The sequence below is a fragment of the Crocodylus porosus genome, unplaced genomic scaffold, assembly GCF_001723895.1.
Source record: "Crocodylus porosus isolate Cpor-Errol unplaced genomic scaffold, CroPor_comp1, whole genome shotgun sequence".
In the NCBI taxonomy this organism is placed as follows: domain Eukaryota; kingdom Metazoa; phylum Chordata; order Crocodylia; family Crocodylidae; genus Crocodylus; species Crocodylus porosus.
The window spans coordinates 43,727,621-43,751,138 of NW_017728886.1; the positions used below are offsets into that span (position 1 = coordinate 43,727,621).

Sequence of the window (23,518 nt, forward strand, 5' to 3'; positions counted from 1 at the left end):
AAAATGGAGGCAAAGAAATTGTTAAATAGGTTAGCTTTGTCATCTGGTGTGACAACCAGATTTCCTAGCATGTCTTGCAGGGGCCCCACGTTACCCGGTACCTTCTTTTTGCCCCCTACGTGGAGGGCTAAAAAGGTGGAGTTTGTCAGTATGCTCCACTGTTGTAGCCCTTTGTATGAATTTAAGGATTCTCAGGGTGCATATATACCGTATGGACAGTACTAGTTAAGTTTTCAAACTGAAGTGCGTTAATGCCACTAGCTGCTTCTGTATGTTGACAGTGCATTAAAAAAAGTCCCAGCTACAGTAAAGTAAGCAAGCTTTCATCTCATTGTTCCATGCTGCACTTACTTATTGTCATCTTTTGACAATAGAAGAATTTAGGGTGAACTTAGCCTGTGAAATTTTGAGTTCTTATTTTTGATTTATTAATAAAAGCTTAATTTCTTTCAAATTCAGATCCTGTCTATGAAGATCTGTTGAGTGAGAGTAGAAAAATGATCACTAATGAGAAAATAGATGCTTTCAATGAAGTGGCAGTCCGTATTCTGAATAGCAGCTCCAGAAATTCTAAAGCTAAAGTTAAAATGTTCAGTGTATCAAAACTGATAGCACAAGAAACTATCATGAAGTCTTCAGATGGCCTGCATCTTCCTGAATCAAGCAGAGAAATGGTAAGTATTTGTATGGCTAATTAACAGAATAGATGACCAATAATGAAACAAAATTTTAATTGAAAGTGCTGTTCTCTGCAAGGCAGATTATATGAACTTTTTGCTGGGTTATCATAATATTAAACATTACTTGCAAGAGTTTCCAGGAAATCTTTTACAGTATTCCAGCAGATGGAACGACATCTAAATTCCCAAGGTGTTATGTATGGTGGGGAAGGCTGTAAATACCTATTCAAAAATGCCACTAGTCCTGTGAGTTAAAACACAGAGCTATAAATTTTGTGCTTTACTCTGCATGAGTGAACTATGACCCTAGTAGTTCAGAGAGCTCCTCTCTGGGGTAAATCCTAAAACTAACTTCTTGTGGATCAGCCTTTAAGTAGTTATTCTGTTAAGAATAAGCAAGTGAACCACCCAGATCATTCCTTCATTGCTGGGTTGACATTGCAGACTTTTCCCTCACCCGTCCCCCATCCAGTTTCAGTGGGTATGTCTACATGTTCATTAATGTGTTTTTGCTAATGCGCATTAAAGTTAGTATCCCCATTCTGAGGTAGCAGAAAAAGGTGCACATAAGTGTATTTTAATGCACATTAGAAAAAGTGCCCCTTTTGTGATGCTTTAATACACATTAATATAGGCTAAAATGGATTAACCTATGTAGATGTGCCCACTGGCTACTATTTTGTGCTTTCTCTTGTCTGACTCAGCCCTGAATCCAGGACTTGCTTACTCCCCCTCTTTATGGGGTTTTGTTGTCCTTCAGCTCTCAAAATGAAATGAACAATATTCCAAACTATGCTGGCTCTCAATACCATCTTTTCTTTTCCACTTGGTTTCTTTTACATTTCCACTTAAGGATGCATTGATAAAGATTTTATATGGCCAATTATTATCCAGCCATACTAGCCAATACCAATCCGATAGTCAGTATGCAGCCTGGCAGTTTCGAGAGCAGCGTCTGGCTGGTAAGTCTTAGGGAGGGAAGGAGTATTGCATGGGGCAGATGGAGGCCCCCACAGTGAGGGAGGGAGTTGGGGCAGGGGTAGGTGGTGGAACGGGGTGCTGAGGCAGGGCGCGGGACAGAGCTGCAGGTGGCTTGTCCAGGGGCCACAGGGGATTGGGGAGAGGGTGCAGCTCCTGCCAGTGCGTGTGCCCTGGGGGATGCACGGGGGTGTGTGTGCCCCCCAGAATTGTGTGCAGGGTGAGGGTGGGCTGCCCACTGTAGCCTCGGGGCCATGGGCTGCACTGGCCTCTTTCTGGTGGGGGAGCTGTGCCAGGGCTGTGCTCGTGGGAGGTGGAAGGTAGGGTGGGCAGTGGCACTAGGAGAGGTAGCTATGGGGTGAGCTACAGCCACCCCAAAATTTGCCATAGTCTCCCCTCCTAGTGTTGCTGCCACTGTCCATCCTACCCTGAATGCAGCCCCAGCCCAGCCCCCCTGCTGGGAAGAGGCTGGCTCCACCCCTGGCCCTGAGCCTGCCATGGGCAGCCCACCCTTTCCCCACACAAATCCGGGGGGTACATGCCCCCCATGCCTCCCCCAGGGGTGCACACAGCGATGGGAGTCTGCCCTCCTCTCCACCCCCTTTGCCTCTGGGCAAGTTGCCTGTGGCTACATTTCACACCACGCCCCACCCTGGCTGGGCAGTGTCTGCCCCTGCCCCAGCCCCACTCCCTTGCTCACTGTGGGGGCCTCAATCTGCCCTCTCCCCCATGCCCCTTCCCTCTCCCACATCCCTTCTCCCCACAGACTTACCAGCCAGATGCTGCTTTCCAAGCTGCCAGGCTGCATTCCTGGCTGTGTGCATGCTGTGGCTGTGCACGTCCATGCAGCATTTGTCAGTGACATTGTCGGTTACACCAGCCAAAAAAAGCTGATGGCCGATAATGTCAGTTTTCCTTTCATCAGTGCTGATCCAATATGAACCGATATACCGGTCCATCTCTATTTTCATTTTTCCAAGTGATAAGATGCAAAGTATTTCCTTGATTTCTCAATGTGGACCAATATCCTTTCTGAACACCCTACCCCACCTTCTATTCATCTCGGTCCTTAATTTTTAGTTCTTCCTGAGACTCTTCTCGGTCCCTGTTTTTCTTTGAGAACGCCATGCCACCAGCCTTCCTCCTTGGGGCCTTGTCCTCTTTCACCAGGAGGCACTACAAAAGCTTGCTGTGCTTTATGTTGGGCTGCTTGCAGATTCAGGACTCTACCATTTACTAAACTTTCCCAGGCTGTTTATAGAAACTTAATTCTGCAAACAACTCAGTTAATTGAGTTGCCTCCAGGTACAGGCATGGCCCTATTAAGATCTGAGGCTTCTATTAACCACTTACCCATGTGAGGTTTATACAACATATAAGGAAGGTTGGATGAAATGTGGAGAGCCCTTCCTGATGACTGTCCTTTGTATACACACAACATGGGCAGAGTTTATGTGCTTCAGTGCCAGACCAAGAAAAGCAGGAGTGAGCTGTTGGGCCTGTGGGTATGCAGATCAATCAGCTGATTATGTTTTACATGCCTACGGTTGATGCAAGAGTTTCTGCAACCTTGAGTCTGTATTAACGATTGCAGGGCATCCTTGCTGCCGATCTGCAACTTGTGGTAGAAGAATTGCTTTCCATCTTGAATGGTTCCTCCACAACAGAGCTTCCTAGATCTGCTTATTTTGATTGTGTTCAGCACCCATGATTTGGTTCTTGTTGTTCATCCAAAATTAATAAGAAAAATTTAACCTGTATATTTAAATCGAGACAAGAGGGGTTGTTTTCTTGCTGTCTCTATGATTGTAACTAGATACATATAGACATTATAAATTGTTTAAATATAAAATATGAGGGAAATGCATGTCATTCCTTCTCAATATGTAATATAATTCAAGATAATATTTGTTTGAGAATAATAGTTGCAACCAAAGACTGATAGCCAAAGATGCTCGTGTCTTTGACAGAACGCAATGATTCTTATGAACGTCTGGTGTAACAAGATTTTGAAGCCTATTGACGGTTCCTGCTGCCAGCCCCAGCCTCCCCTCACTCTGATACAGAAGCTAGCATTTTTCTTTTTTACTTTATCGATTATTGGATATTTAATTCTCAACTTAATTCATCGTAATAATCATCGGAAGAACAAACCATGCACCGATTTGGAAAGTGGAGAGGAGAAAAAACCTGCTATCAATACACCTATTTCTACTCTAGAGCTGCTTTTACAGTCCTTCTGCAAGTTGGGTCTAATCATGGCCTATTTCTATCTTTGTGACAGAGCAAATCTATTCATGAAGGAAAACAAATTTTATACACACTCCTTTTTCTTCATACCCATCATCTACATCTTGGTTTTGGGGGTTTTTTATACTGAAAACACCAAAGAGGTAAAGAACATGCTGGTATCACTTCCTGTGTAATTTCTCAGTTTATGATTGTAATTGAATTATATTTTTAAATTGCTAACTGATTTAAAAGTCATATTTTCTAAAATAGATATAGCTGCTGCACTTACATAGCTGCTGCATATGGTTATTGAGTATTTTATGCACAGTCTGGTGGTTAGATACGATTGGCTTTTTCATACAAGAGTGCTAACATGCATTCTTGTTGATGAGGATGTTAATAAAGCTCATTCATCCACTGATGCCAGTGAATCAGTTGTGTGTAGTAGAGTAGATTAGCTACCAGTAAAGTAATGCCACTTACTTTAGAAGGTTTTTTTTTTAATACTTATATAAGTCTGCCCCTAAAGTGGTTTATTGTTTTGAACTTTTCTCCTCGTTTAGATGTTCCTTGTACTTGTTGGAATAGCAACACTCTTGTTTTGTTTTGCATAGACTAAGGTGTTAAATAGAGAACAAACAGATGAATGGAAAGGCTGGATGCAGCTTGTTATTTTGATTTATCATATCTCTGGAGCAAGCACTGTAAGTGATTGAATTTCATTTTTTTTTATAATATATCATTTGGAGTCAGTGCTTTGAAGGAAAATATGTTTCTGCCATTTAACTTCAAGAAATTCAAGTTCAGATATGTTAACATATTGACACTTTACCCCTTTATAATCTTTTAGGGTTCTGAAAGCTTTCAAAGATGCCACTTTTTGAGAATTTGTTTTTTGATGATGCCATTTTGCATCATACATTTGACAAAGAGAAGTGATTTGATTTCTTTTTTTCTTTCCCTTGATGCAGTTTATCCTTTGACTTTGTCTCTCTCAGGTAATAAAATCTGAATACATTTCAGGAAGAATGGAAAGAGAACTGCAGGGAAGTAATAGTAAATGGGGCATAACATTTCTTAGTAAGTAGGTGTAAAGTGACATACAACTTCATGAAAGGAGAGCAAGTCTAAAATACAGACAAAGCTTTTCCCCTTGGGCCCCAATTTACTTAGAGTTGACAGCATAGACAAAAAAGAGTTTCTGTGGGTCTGTGTAAAGAGTAAATTATTTTTCTCAACAGTTTTTGCCTGTGTACATGCACATTCGAGTTCTGGTTGCTGCATATCTATTCCAAACAGGTTATGGGCATTTCTCATACTTTTGGGTAAAAGGAGACTTTGGAGTATACAGAGTGTTTCAGGTAGGAATAAATCATTCTTACTGTTTTTATACAGAAATATGCCTGCTTACCAAAAAATGAGATCATAATAATTTTAGAGGGGGTTCACAAAACCAGCCTGATTATTTTTCTTACCTAATCTGATTTGTTTAATCTGATCAGATGACTGAAACTTGTACTGAGAAAATAGGTGACCCACTTAAATGCATCAGAGAAATAATAATGATTTAATGATTTCCTTTATTACTGTTATTATTTTTCACCTGGAATTGTATTACAGTATCTAGTAATAAAGATAAACTAATGATGAAAGTACAAGGCTGGCATACAAGGGTCTTACCTAAATTAGCTGATTTAGCAGGTTTTTGTTCTTTGTCCAATTTTCCCTTGTCGATCTGTTTAATGGTGGGTATTCTGGTTTAGAGGCTGCCAAAGTAGTTCTTACTGAATTTCTTTTAGACAAATAGGTAAAACATTTGGCAAATCCAGATTGCTATTGCCTTGAAATGAAATCAATTTTTTCTCACTATAAAATTTTTTTTAAAAGAGTAATTGCATTTACTAGTCCAGCATAGTAGATTAGTTGTTTCCAAAGCTGCAGATCCTGATTTGGAAGGATGAAAACATTGTCATCTCTGGCTTGAATTTCAACCATTTTCATTCACTTAAGCTATAAAAGTGTTGGGATTTTGCATATGTGCTGGACCTATGTCTCTCACTGCTAGTAAAATTAAGAAGCTATTGAGTGGGTACTTGTAGTCATTAATGCTTTCTAAAGGCTGGTAGAGTGTTTGTCTTCCATCAACTGGAAAGGAAATAAAGACTTCTTCTCTAACACTGATATCCTTGTCATCTTATCTCTAACTTGTTTCTGAGCAAGAGCAGACTGGAAGAGGAGGTGGTGCTGAGAAATCTCTGGCTTCCCTTTGCTGTCTGAAGCCTTTTTGTTATAAGCAGTTCAATTCAGAAAATATAATTAGTGCCTAAATGACACATTTTTGTCACGATGATTAGACATGTAGTCAGTCATTTCATACCTAGACTTAGATGAATGACGCCTTACCCAGGGCTAAGTATTCCATTAGTTTCCCTTTAAAAAGTTGGATTTTTAGGTAAATGGAGATGTTCATAGAAAGTATTGGTTTCCTTAAAAATTAATTTTCTTTCATCTGAAAAAAATGGACTTTTTTCATCTTTGGCCAGAAAGATTTTTGTCTTTCAGGCTCTAACTTCTCTGGTAAAAAGATGAAGTTTTTCAACAACAGGAATTTTTTTCCCACCAACTCTGTTGATTATTCTTTTCAGAAAGAAAGACTCTTGATTCAGTTTGCTCAGAAGCCAACTGCTCCATTATGAAGAGGACTAGACAAAGCATTTTCTCATAGCAACTAGGGGAATCCACCAGGGAGTAAACTATAAATTAAAAATGTGACTGGTTTACCACTTTGACATCAAATCCTGCCTTGGTTCAAACCACCACTGACCATCACTCTGCTGTACCTCGTTGCTGTATAACCCACAGTTTGAACAGTTAATTTAGTATGTGTCCATGCTGTAGTCAGAAGTGCTGTTGCAGCAAAAGTGGGTGTCCTATGCTAGCTTTAACTTGGCTAGTTCAGATAACAAAAGTGAAAATGTAAGCCTGGAAGACTTTTATACAGTCTCCACTGAAGTCCATGCCATCTCATTTTCAGTAATTGATACTGAAGTTAGTTAGGTTAACACCAGGATGGGTATACCTACTGATATGTCCAACTCCCTTAGACTTCTATCAGAATTTCAACAAGAGTAATATTGTTGGTGTTTAATGGTTTATAATGCATATAATGTTACAATAAAATTGTTTTTTTTCTCTTAATCCTACATAAAGAAAACCGTTTTCTCCCCAACAGGTTTTATTCCGTCTCAATTTCTTGGTTGTGGTGTTATGCATAGTGATGGATCGACCTTACCAGTTCTATTACTTCGTTCCACTTGTCACTGTCTGGTTTATGATCATCTATGTTACATTAGTAGTATGGCCTCAGATAGTCCAGAAGAAAGCAAACGGTAAAATAAATATTGTTCTTTTCCTTTTGTTATAAATATATTTATATCCTAATGTAATCAATTATTCAGATGCAAAACTTTGTCAGAGGGTTTTAGTCTTGATTTGGCTATTTGAATAATAGAACTGAATTTTTAAATATGCTCTAGTCACCAGACATAGCACTTGGAAGGATACATTTAATTTGATATATTTTAGTGAAAACTATGACACATGGTAATTGAGCTTTCTTGTTGGAATATGCATTATAACTTTCAAAAGTTGAGAAATATATCTGAACTCTCTTAAAAAAATAATTGCTGAATGCATTTAAAATTTGCTCATAATTTTTTTTTAAATACCAGTGCTTCTTGAAACCTATTTAGTGTATTTTTCAACCTTTCAGACTGAATTCACTGTCCTATAAACATGCTTTGTCCACAAAATAGGTACAGTATAAAGTGTGCTTTTACAAATTTCTGCCATTCTGTCCTACTAGGGTACCCCAGCTGTTTTTTTGAGGACCAATTCTCTTGTGTCTGGCTGAGGATGGATTGCATATTATTGCTGTTTCAATCTCAATCTTTTAGACACTGCCAAGGGTGATTCTAGATAAGGGATGCTATGCTCATCTGGCCCCAGGGGCTGGTCTGGTCTGTGGGCTGGATCAGGACCGACTTCTTTGTGCTGCATGCAGCATCTGTAGGCTGCACACTGAACACGTGTGCCAGTTCCTCTCCATGTGCTGCATGTCATGGAGGCTGGACCCAGTGTTGCATGCAGTGGCCCACCAGACTAGCCCTGTGTGTTGGCTGTGTAGGCTGTCTGGATTGGGACTCAGACTGTCGGTGCATGCTGGAGCCAGTGCTGGATCAACTTCCTGTGCTGTGTGCAGCACTGGGTCCAGCTTGTGCACCACAACATGCACTTCAAACCCCATGATGGCTCCATGTGCCATGTATGGGCCAGCCCTGGGGCCAGCACATGCTGCAAGTGGGATGGAGGCTTGGACCAGCCATAAGCATTGGAAGTGACACGGGGTCAGTCTGGGGTGTGTTTTGTATCCAATGCCCTGCCAAACTGGCCCTGTGCACTGGTTCTGGTCAGGTTTGACCCAGAATTCAGGGCTAGTCTGGTGAATGATGTCATTGCACAGCCACTGGCAAGAATATTTGAGCACTTGTGGCACATGGGCCAGGTCCTGGAGGACTGGAAAAGGGCCAATGTGGTCCCTATTTTCAAGAAGGGGAGGAAGGAAGATCCAAGCAACTACAGGCCAGTCAGTCTCACCTCTATCCTTGCCGAAGTCTTTGAAAAGATTATTAAGGCTCACATATGTGAGAGGCCATCAGGAAAAATTATGCTGAGGGGAAACCAGCACATGTTCGTAGCAGGTAGATCACGCCCGACTAATCTGGTCTCTTTTTATGACCAGGTTACAAAGCACCTGGATGCGGGAGTAGGGGTAGATATCATTTACTTAAACTTCAGGAAGGCCTTTGATACGGTATCCCACCCCGTACTGGTGAACAAATTAAAAGGCTGCGACTTGGATGATTACACAGTCCAGTGGGTGGCAAATTGGCTAGAGGGTTGTACCCAGAGAGTGGTGGTGGATGGGTCTGTATCAACCTAGAAGGACATGGGCAGTGGGGTCCCGCAGGGCTCGGTCCTTGGACCAATACTTTTCAATGTCTTCATCAGTGACTTGGATGAGGGAGTGAAGTGTACTCTGTCCAAGTTTGTGGATGATACAAAACTGTGGGGAGAAGTGGACACACCGGAGGGCAGGGAACAGCTGCAAGCAGACCTGGACAGGTTAGACAAGTGGGCAGAAAACAACAGAATGCAGTTCAACAAGGAGAAATGCAAAGTACTGCATCTAGGGAGGAAAAATATCCAACACACCTACTACCTAGGAAATGACCTGCTTGGCATCACGGAAGTGGAAAGCGATCTTGGAGTCCTAGTGGACTCCAAGATGAACATGAGTCGGCAGTGTGACGAAACCATCAGAAAAGCCAATGGCACTTTATCGTGCATCAGCAGATGCATGACAAACAGAATTAAGGAGGTGATGCTTCCCTTCTATTGGGCACCGGTCAGACCGTAGTTGGAGTACTGCGTGCAGTTTTGGGTGCCGTACTTCAAGAGGGATGTGGATAACCTGGAGGGGGTCCAGAGAAGGGCCACTCGTATGGTTAAGGGCTTGCAGGCCAAGCCCTGTGAGGAGAGACTAAGGCCTCTTCAGCCTCTCCAGCCTCCCCAAGAGAAGGTTGAGAGGCGACCTTGTGGCTGCCTATAAATTAATCATGGGGCGCAGAAGGGAATTGGTGAGGCTCTACTCACCGAGGCACCCCAGGGGGTTGCAAGAAATAATGGCCTTAAGCTAACAGAGAGCAGATTTAGACTGGACATTAGGAAGAACTTCTACACTGTTAGAGTGGCCAAGGTCTGGAATGGGCTCCCAAGGGAGGTGGTGCTCTCCCCTACCCTGGGGATCTTCAAGAGGAGGTTAGATGGGCACCTGGCTGGGGTCATCTGAACCCACCCCTCTTTCCTGTCTTTGCAGGGGGTCAGACTTGATGATCTTTTGAGGTCCCTTCCATCCCTAACATCTATGAATGCACCAGTTCTGACTCTGTGTTATGTACAGTGCTGGGTTCCGTACATCATTCAGGGTTGATCCACAGCTGTATGATCCCATATGGATTATACAGTTCTACAGGCTAGCTCCAGTCGACAGGTCATACATTTGACACCCCTCTTCTAGATATACTGGCCCAAGTGCAACTCCTCTTTTTGCAGGTCAGTGCCACTTACACAGCTGACTTCAGCTATGTAAGGGATATTGTGAGCTACTGAAGCTGATTTTTAGATGTTACGTACCCTGCACAACTCATTGGATCCTTCTGAGCATTTAACAATGGTGTGCTACAGCCACTTGTGCTCTGTTGTTAATCTGATTTCACCAATATAGGATAGGAATGTGTAGGTCTCAGACCTGGTAGTCACAGAAAAATTATGATTAGCAAATGTAATACCAAATGAGGAGGAGAAACCCCTATCCTCCCCTTCCCACGTTTTAATATAATAGGTTAGATTAGGCATATCCAGGGAGTTAGAGACCCAAGTTGAAGGACCGACTCACCTAGAGAGGGGGTTTGAAATTACATCTCCCTCAACCTAGCAAAGTGGCCTAATAATTAACCCATGGGCTGCATTTCCAAGAATACCTTTCTATTGAAGCTGACCCACTGGACAGACAAGGGGGGAAGATGCCAGCAACCCAGAAAGAGAGTGTCTTATAGAAATAGATCCTGCTATGAACAGAAGGAGTACTGATTTCCAGTGGGGCAGAATCTATCCCATTGATGTCTCTCCTTTTTGTCCACTTCTTATTAAACGCAAACTGCGGAAATGCCACTGGGGCATTTGGACAGTAATAAAATTTGGACAGCTGAGGTATGGGAATGGAAGGAGCAGTCCCTGTGACTGGCCCAGGCAAGATACTGCCTCTCAGTGACCACCATTCAGCTTTGGAGTATTAAAGATAAACATGCCCTGGACTCGATTTAAACATTAGCGTATTTTACCTAACAGATGCCGTTTAGAATTTTACAGCCCAGCATCTTTTTCACCTGTCAGGTATTTAAGGATTCAGATTCTGTTCATCAAAACATTATTCATCCCTCTCAGAAAAGCAGTCCTTGCCTGCCCTTTGAGAGAATTGGGGCTCTAATATCCTTACAAAGTCTGATTCTGTTCTGCCCCAGGAAGGCTTATCCCATCAGAAAGCAGCCTTTGGTGCCTACAAGGTAAATAAGCACTAAGCAGTAGGTCTGTGCAAATAGGGGAGTATTCAATTCAGATTTGGCCGATTCGGATCGCTGTCCTGAATTGACTAAAGCTGGTTCAGCTGAAAAGATTGAATGCTGATTTAGAGAGATTTGGTGATTCGGATTGGCCGGGGAGAAGCAGGCACAGCCAGGTAGTTGCAGGTTCTCCCACGGCTCCTCCAACTGTGCCTGCCTCTCCCCAGGTTGGGGGAGCCGCAAGAGAAGCTCCCATGGCTGTCCTGGCCAGCCCCATCCCCTGCCCGACCCTAGCCTAGCCCTGGCATTCTTTTTTAAAGCCCCTCACTGGCTGCAGGAACGGTGATTGGGGCTTCCGGGTATTTGTGACAGGACTCCCCTCCCCCCCCAATGCAGTGGGGGGGCAGCAAGGATCACTGCCTCTCAGCCTGGCACCCACGCGACAGTTGCCCCATGGCATGGATGCAGTGCAGCTCGGCAGGGTGCCACATGCTGCCTGGGAGCTGGGGCTGAGCACTCCCAGGCTCCGGCTCACATGTAGAGCTGCCCCAGCTCCCAGGTGAATGTCCCTGATCTTTCCCCCAGCTCTCTGATGACTTCCCCCAGCTCTTCTTCTGGAGGGCATAGGCTCCTGGATGACATCAGGCTGCTCCCGTGCCTCACGACCAACTTTTCCAGTGCCTCATGACCACTATGGTATAGACTACTCAGCAGTATGAGGCCAGTGTAGGCTTTCAGCTCTATTTCATCCAGCTTTTTCCACTTCTTTCTATTTTCAGGATGCCTGGCTTTCCACTCCCTGAATCTTCCTTCTGCGTCTGTTTGTTTCTCTTATGATAACAGTCAGGATATCTTGTGAGAGAAACAGGTGGAACTTCCACCACCGTGTCTTTATTACTTTCTCATGTTAGCCCGGCACTTTCATGGACCATGTCCTTGGCTGTTCTCCGATGATGTATTAGCTGTGAACTTTTTTACCACGCTCTGCCATTTCTTCCTCTAGCGGTGTCATCATCTGCAGTGTTTTCTGGGGGGTGGTAGCGGTTCTGCTCCACATCCTGCTGTAGCTCTCCACGGTCTTCTACAGAGGCCCACAGGCTGGTCCTCTTCCCTTTCCCACTGGAAGTGTTGGCATCACTTCTGCTTGTGGCACCAACTCCTCATCTAGCTGGATGAAGGTTCCATAGACGCATGGTCTTCTTGCTCTGAAAAATCTCCCATGTCTGGAACAAAGTCAGCATCCTCCCTGCCTTGTAATAAGATTTCATCAGTGGATGTGTCACTGTTATCCCCAGTTATCTGTGCAAGACAGGCTTCAGCACTGAATATGTGCTGCTTTTTCATCCTGGACTGGAGGAAAAAAAAGAAAAAAATGATTACTGCTGAATGCGTATAAATAACAATCAAAGACAAGCCTGTCCACCTATGATGTCACAGAAGCAATTCCGCCCTGCCCTATGGCAGGGCAGGTAGCATCCTCTCCCCCTAGGCACAGAAGCTAGAGACCAGCACATCCACCCTTTGCAGGCAAGCCAAATGTGGATAGATGCTGGTTGGAAACCATACATGCAGGGGCTTAGTGAGAGCAGGTAAAAGGGATGTGGGGGTGTCAAGCCCTTACCATTGAAGAGGACTCCATAATGTATGGTGTATTGCAGTATGATGTTCTTTTTCTTCTCTGCTATCCCTTTGCTCTCTTTTTTCATGGCAAAACTCTGCCTCACCTGCCCCTTTCATAACATACAAGCTAGTTTGCCCTGCCTTTGTTGGAAGTGAGGACAAGGATCAGAAGTGGATTTGGGTGTGACAAAGGGGTTTTGTTTGTTTGTTTTTTGGCAAAGGACAGGGTGGTTTGATGAACTTGCAGCTTGCAAACAAAGTGGTTGGCAAAAGGGATTACCACTTCTTCTGCAATGGAGGATGGCCATCCATTAGTTGCCATGGATACCTGAAATGGACATGAATGAGGTGTGAATGAATGCTGACTTTTCAGATGTATCCACCCAAAGTAGCCAAACAGGCCTAGACCTGTCATTTATACAGAAATTGCGTTGGGGTAACAGATTTACCCCAGTGTGTTAACATGGGGTTGGGATAAGTTATTACCCCATATGGAAAAACACATTAATGCCTGGGGTAATGTTACCCTGGGCACTTTTTCATCCACTGAGAACAAACTATTCATGTAAGCTGGCTAGAATAGTTTGCTATCCATGCACACCAATAGTTGTGCTCAACAGTAAACTGGTTGTTCTTTGGGGATATTGTGCACTGCAGTGCCAGTGACAATGTCTTAAAAAGAAAAAAAAAATTAGAATGAATTTACTTTAGGATACAAAAGATGTCTGGGGTTAGGAAATTAGCACGTGGGAACATATGAAAAGTCCTGTTTCCTTTTGTAGGGCTAAATATTGTTTATTGTCTTGTTTCCTTTCTGTCCTGTTTGTTGTTTTTTGTCCTGTTTTCTTCTGTAGGGCTAAATATTATTGGATATGTGGACACCAATAGTTTAAGCCAATGGAAGTTGTTTATTCAGAGATAGAGAAATTTGTGAATTTAGTCACTTTGAGTGTTTGTGTTTTTAGATTTGACTTCAAATCAAAGGAAGTGAAAGAACTAAATTACAGTTTAAACAACAGCAAAATGTTACTGATTAATATCTGGACTTGTGTGTGTATAAATAAAATGCAGTATATCTGTACTCTGTAGTTAGTGACAATTTAATATATTTGTCATTGTTTTTGTCTTTAAATAATAAATACTGCATTGTTACTTTTCATTTTCCCACAGGCAACTGCTTCTGGCACTTTGGCTTACTGCTGAAACTAATTTGCTTACTCATGTGTATATATTTTCTGTCATATTCTCAGGTTTGTAAACACTACATACTATATCCTGTGTATTGAGTTTTTGAAGGCTGCTTAGGATAGATAGAACACTGTGATCAGTTTTCTGTTATGTATGGGAATAGCAGGGTGGGGAAATGGAACATTTCAGTGTCTCCTTTTTAAAATTGGTTTTGCATGGGACACTAGACATTTCGGTACTTTTTGATGCCGTACACTTTGGGTTTTATTTCTTAGTACTTATCTTAAAAGTGGTGTTTCTGACAGTATTATATATATTTAAAGTGCAGCTCTACTTTATTTTGGTAGTCATCAAAGTATCTGTGTGTGTGAAATTACACTTTATTGTTACACCTGTCTGGTCTATTTTTATCAAGGTCTTCCTGTCTAGTTGATTGGGGAAAAGGATGCATATTTTGTTACAATTAGCATGTGCACACCCAGGTGAGGTATGGGGGAGCATGTGCCCCCTGTGGATTTGTGCACAGAGCAAGGGTGGGCTGCTCACTGCAGGCTTGGGGCCAGGGGCTGCACCAGTCTCTTCCTGGTGGCGGGGCAGGCTCAGTGGCACAGGGTGGGTAGCAGCAGCTCTAGGAGTAAGCCACCCCTCCCAGTGTTACCACCACCCACCCCACACAGCTGAGCCTGCTCCACTCCACTTCCGGGAAGAGGCCTGTGTAGCCCCTGGCTCTGAGCCCACAGCACACTGGCTGCCCTTGCCCTTCGCATAAGTCCATGGGGGCACATGCCTCCCACACCTCCCACTGGAGGTATGCACAGCATTTAAGAGCCGCCCACCCCCTTGCGCCCCTTTCCCTCACCCCATACCTGCCAGACAAGCCACCTGCACTTTGTCCTGCTCCTGACCCCAGGGTCACATTCACTTTTAGGAAATCAGCTATTGCACACTTTAGATGCATGGTGATGTGTGCTTTTGGAAGAGTGGCAAATGCTATCAGTTTGTATTGGATCACAAGGGTGTTGTGTTGCAAACTGCCAATGAGGTCTGTGCCAAACTGTAGACCTGTTGTTGAGTGATTATGTGGAGCATAACTAGGGGAGTGAATCTTGTTGAATGTTAGACTTCCCTTTTAGTGCCAAGGAGTCAGAAAAGAAGTATGGGAAGAAGTCCTAAATTGTGAGCTTTTCTTTTTTTAACCTGTCTCCCCCAAAGCCCCCCCCACCCCACAAAAAAAAAACAACGAAACCCTTTTTCTATTAGTTTTAAACACAGATACTCTGATTTTCCTGTAAAGTTTCCAGTTCTTTTGGTGCATGTCTCCATTCAAGCCCATGAGGAAAAATGGGTATTAAGAAGGAAGAGAGTGCAGAGGCTGTTGTCAATGAAAAATCAAGAGGAAAATGTCATTATTTTTAGAAAACCGTTTAATAGATGGCTATTAGCATCAAGTAAACTTTAAACAGGACTTCTGTCATGGTGCACAGCCTCTCCAAGATCAGGCCAGTTAAACTGGTAGAGGGGTAGAGCAGTAATAAAAGATATTAAATTTAAAAAATGGGTCTTATGTTAGCGTTAACATTTTTGCCATTTTTGTTTTTTACAGGGTGCATTTGAGAAGATATTTTCTCTGTGGCCATTGTCCAAGTGTTTTGAGCTCAATGGAAATGTCTATGAATGGTGGTTTAGATGGAAGTTAGACCGCTATGTATGTAATGATTTCATGAATTAAATATAGTTTTGTGTTTTTTGAGAAGTATTGTTGAAAAACTTATGTGAAAAATACTTTCCCCTCTTTCTCTGGATAGAGGAGGACTTAAGTTCCAGCTTATGGTTTGTTGTAAGAACAGGCAGCATCAATGTTTTGTTTCTGCAAGTGTCTATGACTACTGTGAAGAAAGACCCCTGACTTGCTGATAATGCTAACCTTTTTATAGAGCATTCCTAAACAGGGCTCTGCGTATTTGGTTTTGTTTCGCAGTGAAATTCCTAACTTCTTTGGCCCTCCAGCACTGATATTCTTCAGGAAATTAAAATTGTTTCAAACAGCCTCAAATAAATGGTATTTTTTTAAAAAATCTCAATAGAAACTCCAAGGAAATGTTAATTACTATGATTAATGTAAATAAGGAGTGTCCATGAGAATGCTGCATGGCTAAAATCAGAGTATTTTACCTTTGTACATAGCACATGTATGCTACTGTTATCTTTTTGTTCATTCTGTGTTTAAAATTCTGTGTGTAAACTGGTTTGCCTGCTCCCTTTGGAATTGTTTCTCCCCCACAGGCTTGGGTGGCTGAAAAGGAAGAATTGTATTCCCTCTTCTCTGTAGTGCCTTGTCTGGGTACTTGGAGGAGGAGATGAGGTCAGAGCATTTGTCCATTAACCTCCTCACAAGAAATTACCTTGCTTGTTGTGACAGCCTGTAGATTCTTGTCTCTCTCTATTGGGTGGTCTCTGATAAATCAGTCATATGCTTTCTCCCTGCTGCAACTTTTTAGTAGTAAGTCCTTTAAATACACTAGTGCACGTTTGAAACTCCAAATCTTACATGTTTCATAGCAGTGAAGCTCACAGTGGGCTCTGGAGATCACATAGAGGAAGTTCCAAAATAGCAAAAAAATAAGTAAAAATGAAAACAAGCAACAGGACCTCTACAGTCTGTTGTTGGCTAATGAGGGAAAAACATCTTAACATTCTTTTCTCCAATTGGAAAATCCTACTTCTATACGAGGAGAGTTCCCATGATGCCCCTTTCAAAAGTTTGTATCTGCTGAGTTGCTGGAGATCCAGAGAGATCTTATAAAAGCCTGTTTTCTGTAACAGAAGCTGTTTCCAAAGTAATGTATGGGATTCTGACTGGTGGTATCTAATGGTGTTTGAAATGTGAATGTCATATCCAGATATTCACTGAACCATTAGTAAGAGTAATATTTCTGAACTGAAAACACTTTAATTCTCTTTAAGGTCTGGTGAGTGTTTTGTTTTTCATAATGTAGCAAGAGCAGGAGCTCTTCTCACATGGGCTTTGCTACAAATCCCTTATACTTCGTTATAGGGTATTTGCACCTGCAGCTTTTCAGCCACGTCTGAAGAACTGTTCTGTTCTTTTGCAGGTTGTCTTTCATGGCATGTTGTTTGCTTTTATCTACCTGGCATTACAGAAGCGACAGGTGCTTTCAGAGGGGAAAGGCGAGCCTCTCTTCTCCAACAGAGTTTCAAATGTTTTATTATTTATTTCAGTGGTTTCCTTTTTGGTAAGTCCACACTCTTATATCAGCTGTGTAATTGTGGAGAGTCCTTGTCCAGGTGGCCAGCTTTTGGGAGAACATCTTGGTTAGTAGTAGGTGGACTTGTTCTTCAGAAAGGATGTTCCTGGTTTGCAGAAGTTTGTTTCAACTGTGTTCTATAGATAGCCTCCATCTATGCAGGCCCCAGACATTCACTGGCCTCTTTCCTTTGTTGTAGGTTTAAGTGTTCTCTGATTTGATTATAAAGGATGCTAATCTTAATTAGAATAAAATCATAGATGATATAGACATAGATAGACATAAAAAGAGCTGATGACTAAGTGTGATCAACAAATTGTCAGCAGTCTTAGAGTACAAATCATTGTATTGATCAGCTGCAAAGACAGTTTGAGAAACACAAAACTAAACAGAAAAAATAAAACATCTGTCCTCCCTATCACCACGTGACACAATTGCTACAATTGTAACACTTCAAAATAGTTTATTTTGTTGTAATATTTTTAAGTACTGGCTTTGTGGAGACTGATATGTATATTTATCTCTTTCAGACCTACTCTATCTGGGCTAGTAGCTGTAAAAATAAAACTGAGTGCAATGAACTGCATCCTTCTGTTTCTGTGGTGCAGGTAATTACTCACAAAATCTAGCTTCTTAGAACATTTTAACATAATGTGTGTATTAATCCTTAACTGAAGATGATCAACTTTTGTTTTAACTTATGGAATGAAGTAGAAGAGAGACTGCATTACTGATTTTGTTACCTTGTTTCCTTAACACTTTTTAGCTGCAATGGCTATAACTATTGTAGTATGTGTACATAGTAATACAAGCCCTGATAAATATACCATGTAAAAGAGTAATAAAATATGTATGCACATGGCGCACATACTAATTGAACACTGGTATATACCATATCTACTCAAATACAAGATGAGGCTTTACCCCCCCAATCAGCATGAGGGAAAAAGCCCTTCATCTTACATTTGCATACATGGAAATTGCATTAAATATATTGTCTGTCTTTGAACTGCTACTAAAAGCAGCATGTGCTTAGTAATGGAAACCAACTATGAAGTTGATTAAACACAGCCAACACTGAGCTTGACTATAAGTACATGGTCTATATCAGGCAAACATTCTGATGGGAAACATTTTTGCTTTTGTTTTTTGGTCCTTGAAAAAAAATGGGCGGGTGTTCCCTCTACAGGGAACTGGTGCTGGGCCTGGAGGTACTGAGGCATTGGGCCAGCACTGGGAGGGCCAGAGCCAGCCCTTACACCTTTCCTTTAGTGCCAGAAATGATTGGGGACATTCACACATGTTCTGATGCAATTAATTGAGTCTGCCAGAGCATTCTAATAATGATCCAGCATGCTACAGCGCCTCATTTATTCACCATCCCGTGTTTCAAAATGGCAGCGGGGGCACTTTAAATAGAGCTCATTCACTGAGCTTTCGTTAACACTGCTGCTACCATTTTGAAACACAGGACACTAAATACATAAAACACTGCAGGCATTTTAATTCGAGCACCTGGAGCACATGTACAGGTACCCATCATCGTAGCCAATAGGCAGAAATGCTGATGGGAACCTACCACAAGGATAGGCCAGTACAGCCTTTCTGGACAAGATATATGGTAGTATCTAGGGATGTAAATACTGTTTAAAAAATTATTCATTTAACCTGGCTCCCAGAGCCCTTTGACTGTGGGGAGAGGGGGAGAAGAGGCAAGGCCAGCCAGATAACAGCCCATGTGAAGCCCTGCACTGGGAGGAAGGAAGCACTGATGTATGAGCAGTTAATTGCCTACTTGATGAGTCATTAGCCTGCTTACAGTTTTCCTGTTAGGTTATGGCTGCTTCTCCCTCCCTCCCACCTGCCTTCTGATTCCTGCTGGTGCACTGCACAGCTTCATTTCTCCCTTCCCTGCCAGACTGTGCCCACCCTGAGCTAAAGGATAACTGGTAAGCTAACCGGTTACTTAGTGGTTAAATGATTAATTGTTTAACCTTCCATATCCCTAGTAGTGTGCACTGAGCACAGTCCCCCTTAGCAGCTACTCTATTTCAAGTCATGGTGAGCCACTACACTTGAATATAGTTTTACTTCCTCTTCACTCCCACAGTTTTGCTGCCAACTTTCTTTCTCATTTCAAATTATTTCTGTTTCTTCACCAGTCTTAACTGTCTGGGAAATATCAACAAACAGGGCCTCAAACTTTTCACCCTTCTGTCGCTCCCTCTCAGTCTGTTGTGTTTAGTATAGCCCCCACCCTCCATCAGGTAAAGCTGGACTAAGTTGTCCTGTGCCTCATCTGCATATAAATTTTTGGAGGATCCTAGGACTCATGCGAAGAACACCTGGTTACAGTCATGAGTGGGGGGCTGAGTAGCACATAGATCCTTGCTGGGGGAAGGGAGGAACTGTATCTGGAGTGTAAACACATACTGAGCAGTGCTGAGCTGTAGGGTCACAATGGCTTGTAATGCTGCTGACTTTCCAGGGGCTCAGCCCAATAAACTGTGCAGTAATCCATGAGCCTTTTGGTTTTGAATTAGTATTATTTAGTTTGTACCATATATAAGTAGGTGCCAAACTGGTACCTAAAACTGTTTATGGAGTACCTGTGCTAAAACTTGCAGCAGTTTCAGAAAAGGTAGAATGCATCAATTCTGGATGAACTTAAGTCTATGGGTACTGTATGCGAATTTAAAGATCATTTTTTTCAAATGTGCTCTTCATGTCTATGTGTTCAGGGAAAGCAGGGTCTGACAGTAAAGAGGGGTAGAAGGGGCTGCAGGGGGGGAAAGTTGTGGAGGGAGAGGGAGGGGGGTAATAGACCTCCTTCCCCCCTCCCCCAGATATATTTTCCCTGCTGCATCAATAGGAGGGGGACAAATTCAAGGCAAACCTCTAACTATTAGATTCTGTACCTGGAAAATTATGTCAAATTTATAAATTTTCCATATATAGAATCTATGTATTGGGGTGTCAGTTTATTATCAGGGTCATCTTATATTTGAGTGAATATATAATATGGACCTGGCCCCTTAAACACTGAGGCATCACAGATTCACAGAAGCTTAGGGCTGGAAGAGTTGAATTTATTACATGCGTAAAGAAAGGTTTGCAGATTGAGGCCTAGATTATTGCGCATCTTATTCAAGTATTTTTACAGTGTCTAATAAATGTATTGTTTTCCTGGTGAATGTCTAAACTGTTTCTGTGGTACCTTGTCCTTTTTTCAGATTTTAGCTTTCATCCTCATCAGGAACATTCCTGGATATATCCGTTCTCTATATAGCTCATTCTTTGCCTGGTTTGGTAAAATATCTTTAGAGGTGCGTAAAGCGATTATTGATACAGTGATGATGCAGTTGAGAGCTTTGAAATAGTGGATTTCTGAAGTTTATTTTAATACAAATCAAAAATGGTAGAAAAGTATTTGGGGGCATTTGCTTTGATATCAGAGTGACTGCTGATATTCTTTTGCCTTTCAGGCCTAAATAATGCTTAAAAGTTAATACTGTGTAAGGAAGCATATTGTGATTTATGGGTTTTTTTTAATCAAGGTAGTGATGCTAGTATTATAGGGAATTTATACACATGCTCCGAGAGATATGGGGGAGCGCTTTAATTAGTGCAGCTCCAAGAGCCACACTAATTAAAAGTGTATCACATGTATCAGCGTCCCTGTGCTGAAAAATGGCAGTGGGGTGCTTTAAACTAAAGTTCGTTCAATGAGCTTTAGTTCAAAGTGCCTCGCTGCTGTTTTTCAGTACAGGAACGCAGATGCATGTAATGCTGGAGGCTGCTGGAGCATGTTGATTTCCATGCTCTAGCAGACTCAATTAATCAAGTCTGCTCCAACAGGCTGGAATTACAGTGCGTCGGAGTAGGCTCCCTGCACGTATATAGAAACCTGTAAATTCTAGCATGGGTGCAGTTAGCCTGAGTGTATGCCAGTTCATGAGTTATATTGATTAGTATAGACATAGTCATACAACTGTATCCACTCAAAGGGTTTTATGGGCTGCATATATGGATATGTCTAAATCAGCAAATCCATCTTTTGGCACAAACAGAATTTGAATATTTTCTGCTCTGTGCTGGGTTTTTTCAATTTTAAAACTGTAAGATTTAATTTGCTTCCTGTTTTAGTAGCTGTTTTATATTGCATAAAATAATGTTTCCTTCCTTCCCTCCTTCTGTGTTTTCCCTTTTTTAAGTGCATTTTTATTATATTTCAAGAAGGGAAAGAACTTTTTGATTGTATAGTCCTGCATCAGAACAAGTCTTTCACGCAGTGCACTATATTGTACATGATTGTATAATTTTTACATGATTACATTATGTTCTGTTAAAGCAGTGGTTTGCAGCCAGGGTGCTACTTTTTATTAACACTGCTGGGTGGTGCAAGCACCTACACAATTCTCACAATAATCAAGAGATTTCAAATAGGAATCCCTGTAGTGTCAAAACCATTCTGGCCCACCATGGTCTTCAGTTCTTAGCAGTGCAAGAATTGCTCTATAATCGTTCTTTAGTCAAAAAAAGTGTGAAAGCTGAGAGCTGGCATTTTCCAGGGGCTGTCTTGAGTCTATGAGATTGAGAACCACTCTGCTAGACTTTCCTTACCTTCAATATCCATTGCAGTGTTTAACTTTATAGATCCTTGTATATCAGCTAATAATATAGTCTTGATGTTTTTTAATGGAAATGTTAACTGAATATCTCTGCATTCTAGTTATTCATCTGCCAATACCACATCTGGCTGGCAGCCGATACAAAGGGAATCTTGGTGCTCATTCCTGGATATCCTATGCTCAACATCATTGTCAGCACTTTTATATTTGTGTGTGTGGCACACGAAATTTCTCAGATCACCAATGATTTAGCACAGATTGTCATTCCTAAAGATAATGCAACTCTGTTGAAAAGGTTGCTGTGCATAGCTGGATTTTTTTCTGGACTCCTCTTCCTGTCAGCATTTCAAGATCAATCAAGGCATTAACTTCAAGAGATACTTTGAAACTTATTTCAGGCTTACTTTGTGTCTGCCTGAACAAAAATAGCCAACTGGATGTACAACAAAACCACTTGTATGTTGCTGAGCAGCACAAGAAGACATTTAAATGAAGTATATTGAACATATGTATATAGTGGAAATGTACATATGTTGTGTGGAAATCTCTTCAAGGAACCTGACAAACAGGAATGCACTGTACAAAATTGCATGTGAAAATTTTTTTCTACTGGATATATATTTCTGTTTACATATCTATTTTAACATAACATGAAGAAGTTAAATAGGTGGCTTGGCAACATCAATTAGAGATCGTTGAATTAACTTTTCTTCAACTGCTAAATGGTGGATATTTACTAATATACTACAGCTAAGACATAAGATATGCTTTAAGTGTACTCATTAGGAACTGTTTTGTTAACAGCAAAGTGGACTGGATATATGACTTCCTAGTAAATGACTGTTTTATAGCTGAATTTGGAATATGAAGTTACCTTCCTGGTCATCCCAGGAACCAAGTGTTAACTCATCATTTAGAGATGAATATTTTGGATGTAGCAAGCATGATATGAAACCCTTTATCCAATCAACAAAAAAAGTCAGCAGCTTAAAGTGATTCCACTTAGAATTATACCCAGATTTGCATCAAACATCATGTTTTTACTGAAGACAATTTTCAGCAAATATTCTTTAGCTCTAGTAACTAGATCATTAAGAATGTTTAAGTAATTTTATTTTTACTTTCTAAAAGTATGTTTGTGTTTTCATCAGTTAAAAAACTGATTCCACAATATTAATACAGTCCTAGTGAAAAACAGATGATGAGCAAGCTTCAGATTCAGCCAGATATTAAAATTCCCATCCTTTTCTTATCACATCTAACTCAACCATACCTACTACTTCAAGTTTTATGAAGAAGGGGAAATTAGAGGCACAATAGTCTCAGAACCCCTGCATTGCAAATAACTTGAATAAAATTTCACTTTGGAACTGGAACTGTATTAGATTCTGCAGTAATGTTTTCAGTGAAAAAATGAAGACCCGACCTGATGAATAGCATAAAGAAGAAGAGTTGAGCGAGTGGCTAGGAGCACTGGGTACCTTTTTAAATTAGGAGAGAGATAAGACTGAGGGACTTATGAGGGCACTGGCTTTTCTATCTATATTTAGCAGTCTCATTCCTCCTTTGTGATTCAAGGTCAGAAAATCTAATACTTCATTTTATTCTCTTTATTATGGATCTCCTAATAAAGTAAAACTGAAAGGAACAGCACTTCAAATTAGAAATGGCAGGCTTGTAGTTTACATTCTGCAGAATAAGTGGAACTTGACTACACTTTCATCTATTGAACTATATATAAT

General features: G+C 41.4%; 1 protein-coding gene across 1 annotated transcript in view; it reads left to right on the forward strand.

Moving 5' to 3' along the window:
- Positions 1-23,183, forward strand: part of CASD1 (CAS1 domain containing 1) — a 66,008-nt gene extending 42,825 nt beyond the window's left edge. Inside the window, exons 8-18 of the mRNA XM_019533399.1 lie at positions 460-674; positions 3,629-4,051; positions 4,505-4,594; positions 5,132-5,251; positions 7,123-7,279; positions 13,862-13,941; positions 15,483-15,584; positions 16,993-17,133; positions 17,676-17,753; positions 20,379-20,471; positions 21,878-23,183. Coding sequence (XP_019388944.1) covers positions 460-674; positions 3,629-4,051; positions 4,505-4,594; positions 5,132-5,251; positions 7,123-7,279; positions 13,862-13,941; positions 15,483-15,584; positions 16,993-17,133; positions 17,676-17,753; positions 20,379-20,471; positions 21,878-22,144 — 1,766 coding nt within the window. The 3' untranslated portion in view covers positions 22,145-23,183. The remainder of the gene's footprint in view (positions 1-459; positions 675-3,628; positions 4,052-4,504; positions 4,595-5,131; positions 5,252-7,122; positions 7,280-13,861; positions 13,942-15,482; positions 15,585-16,992; positions 17,134-17,675; positions 17,754-20,378; positions 20,472-21,877) is intronic.
- Positions 23,184-23,518: the final 335 nt, after the last annotated feature.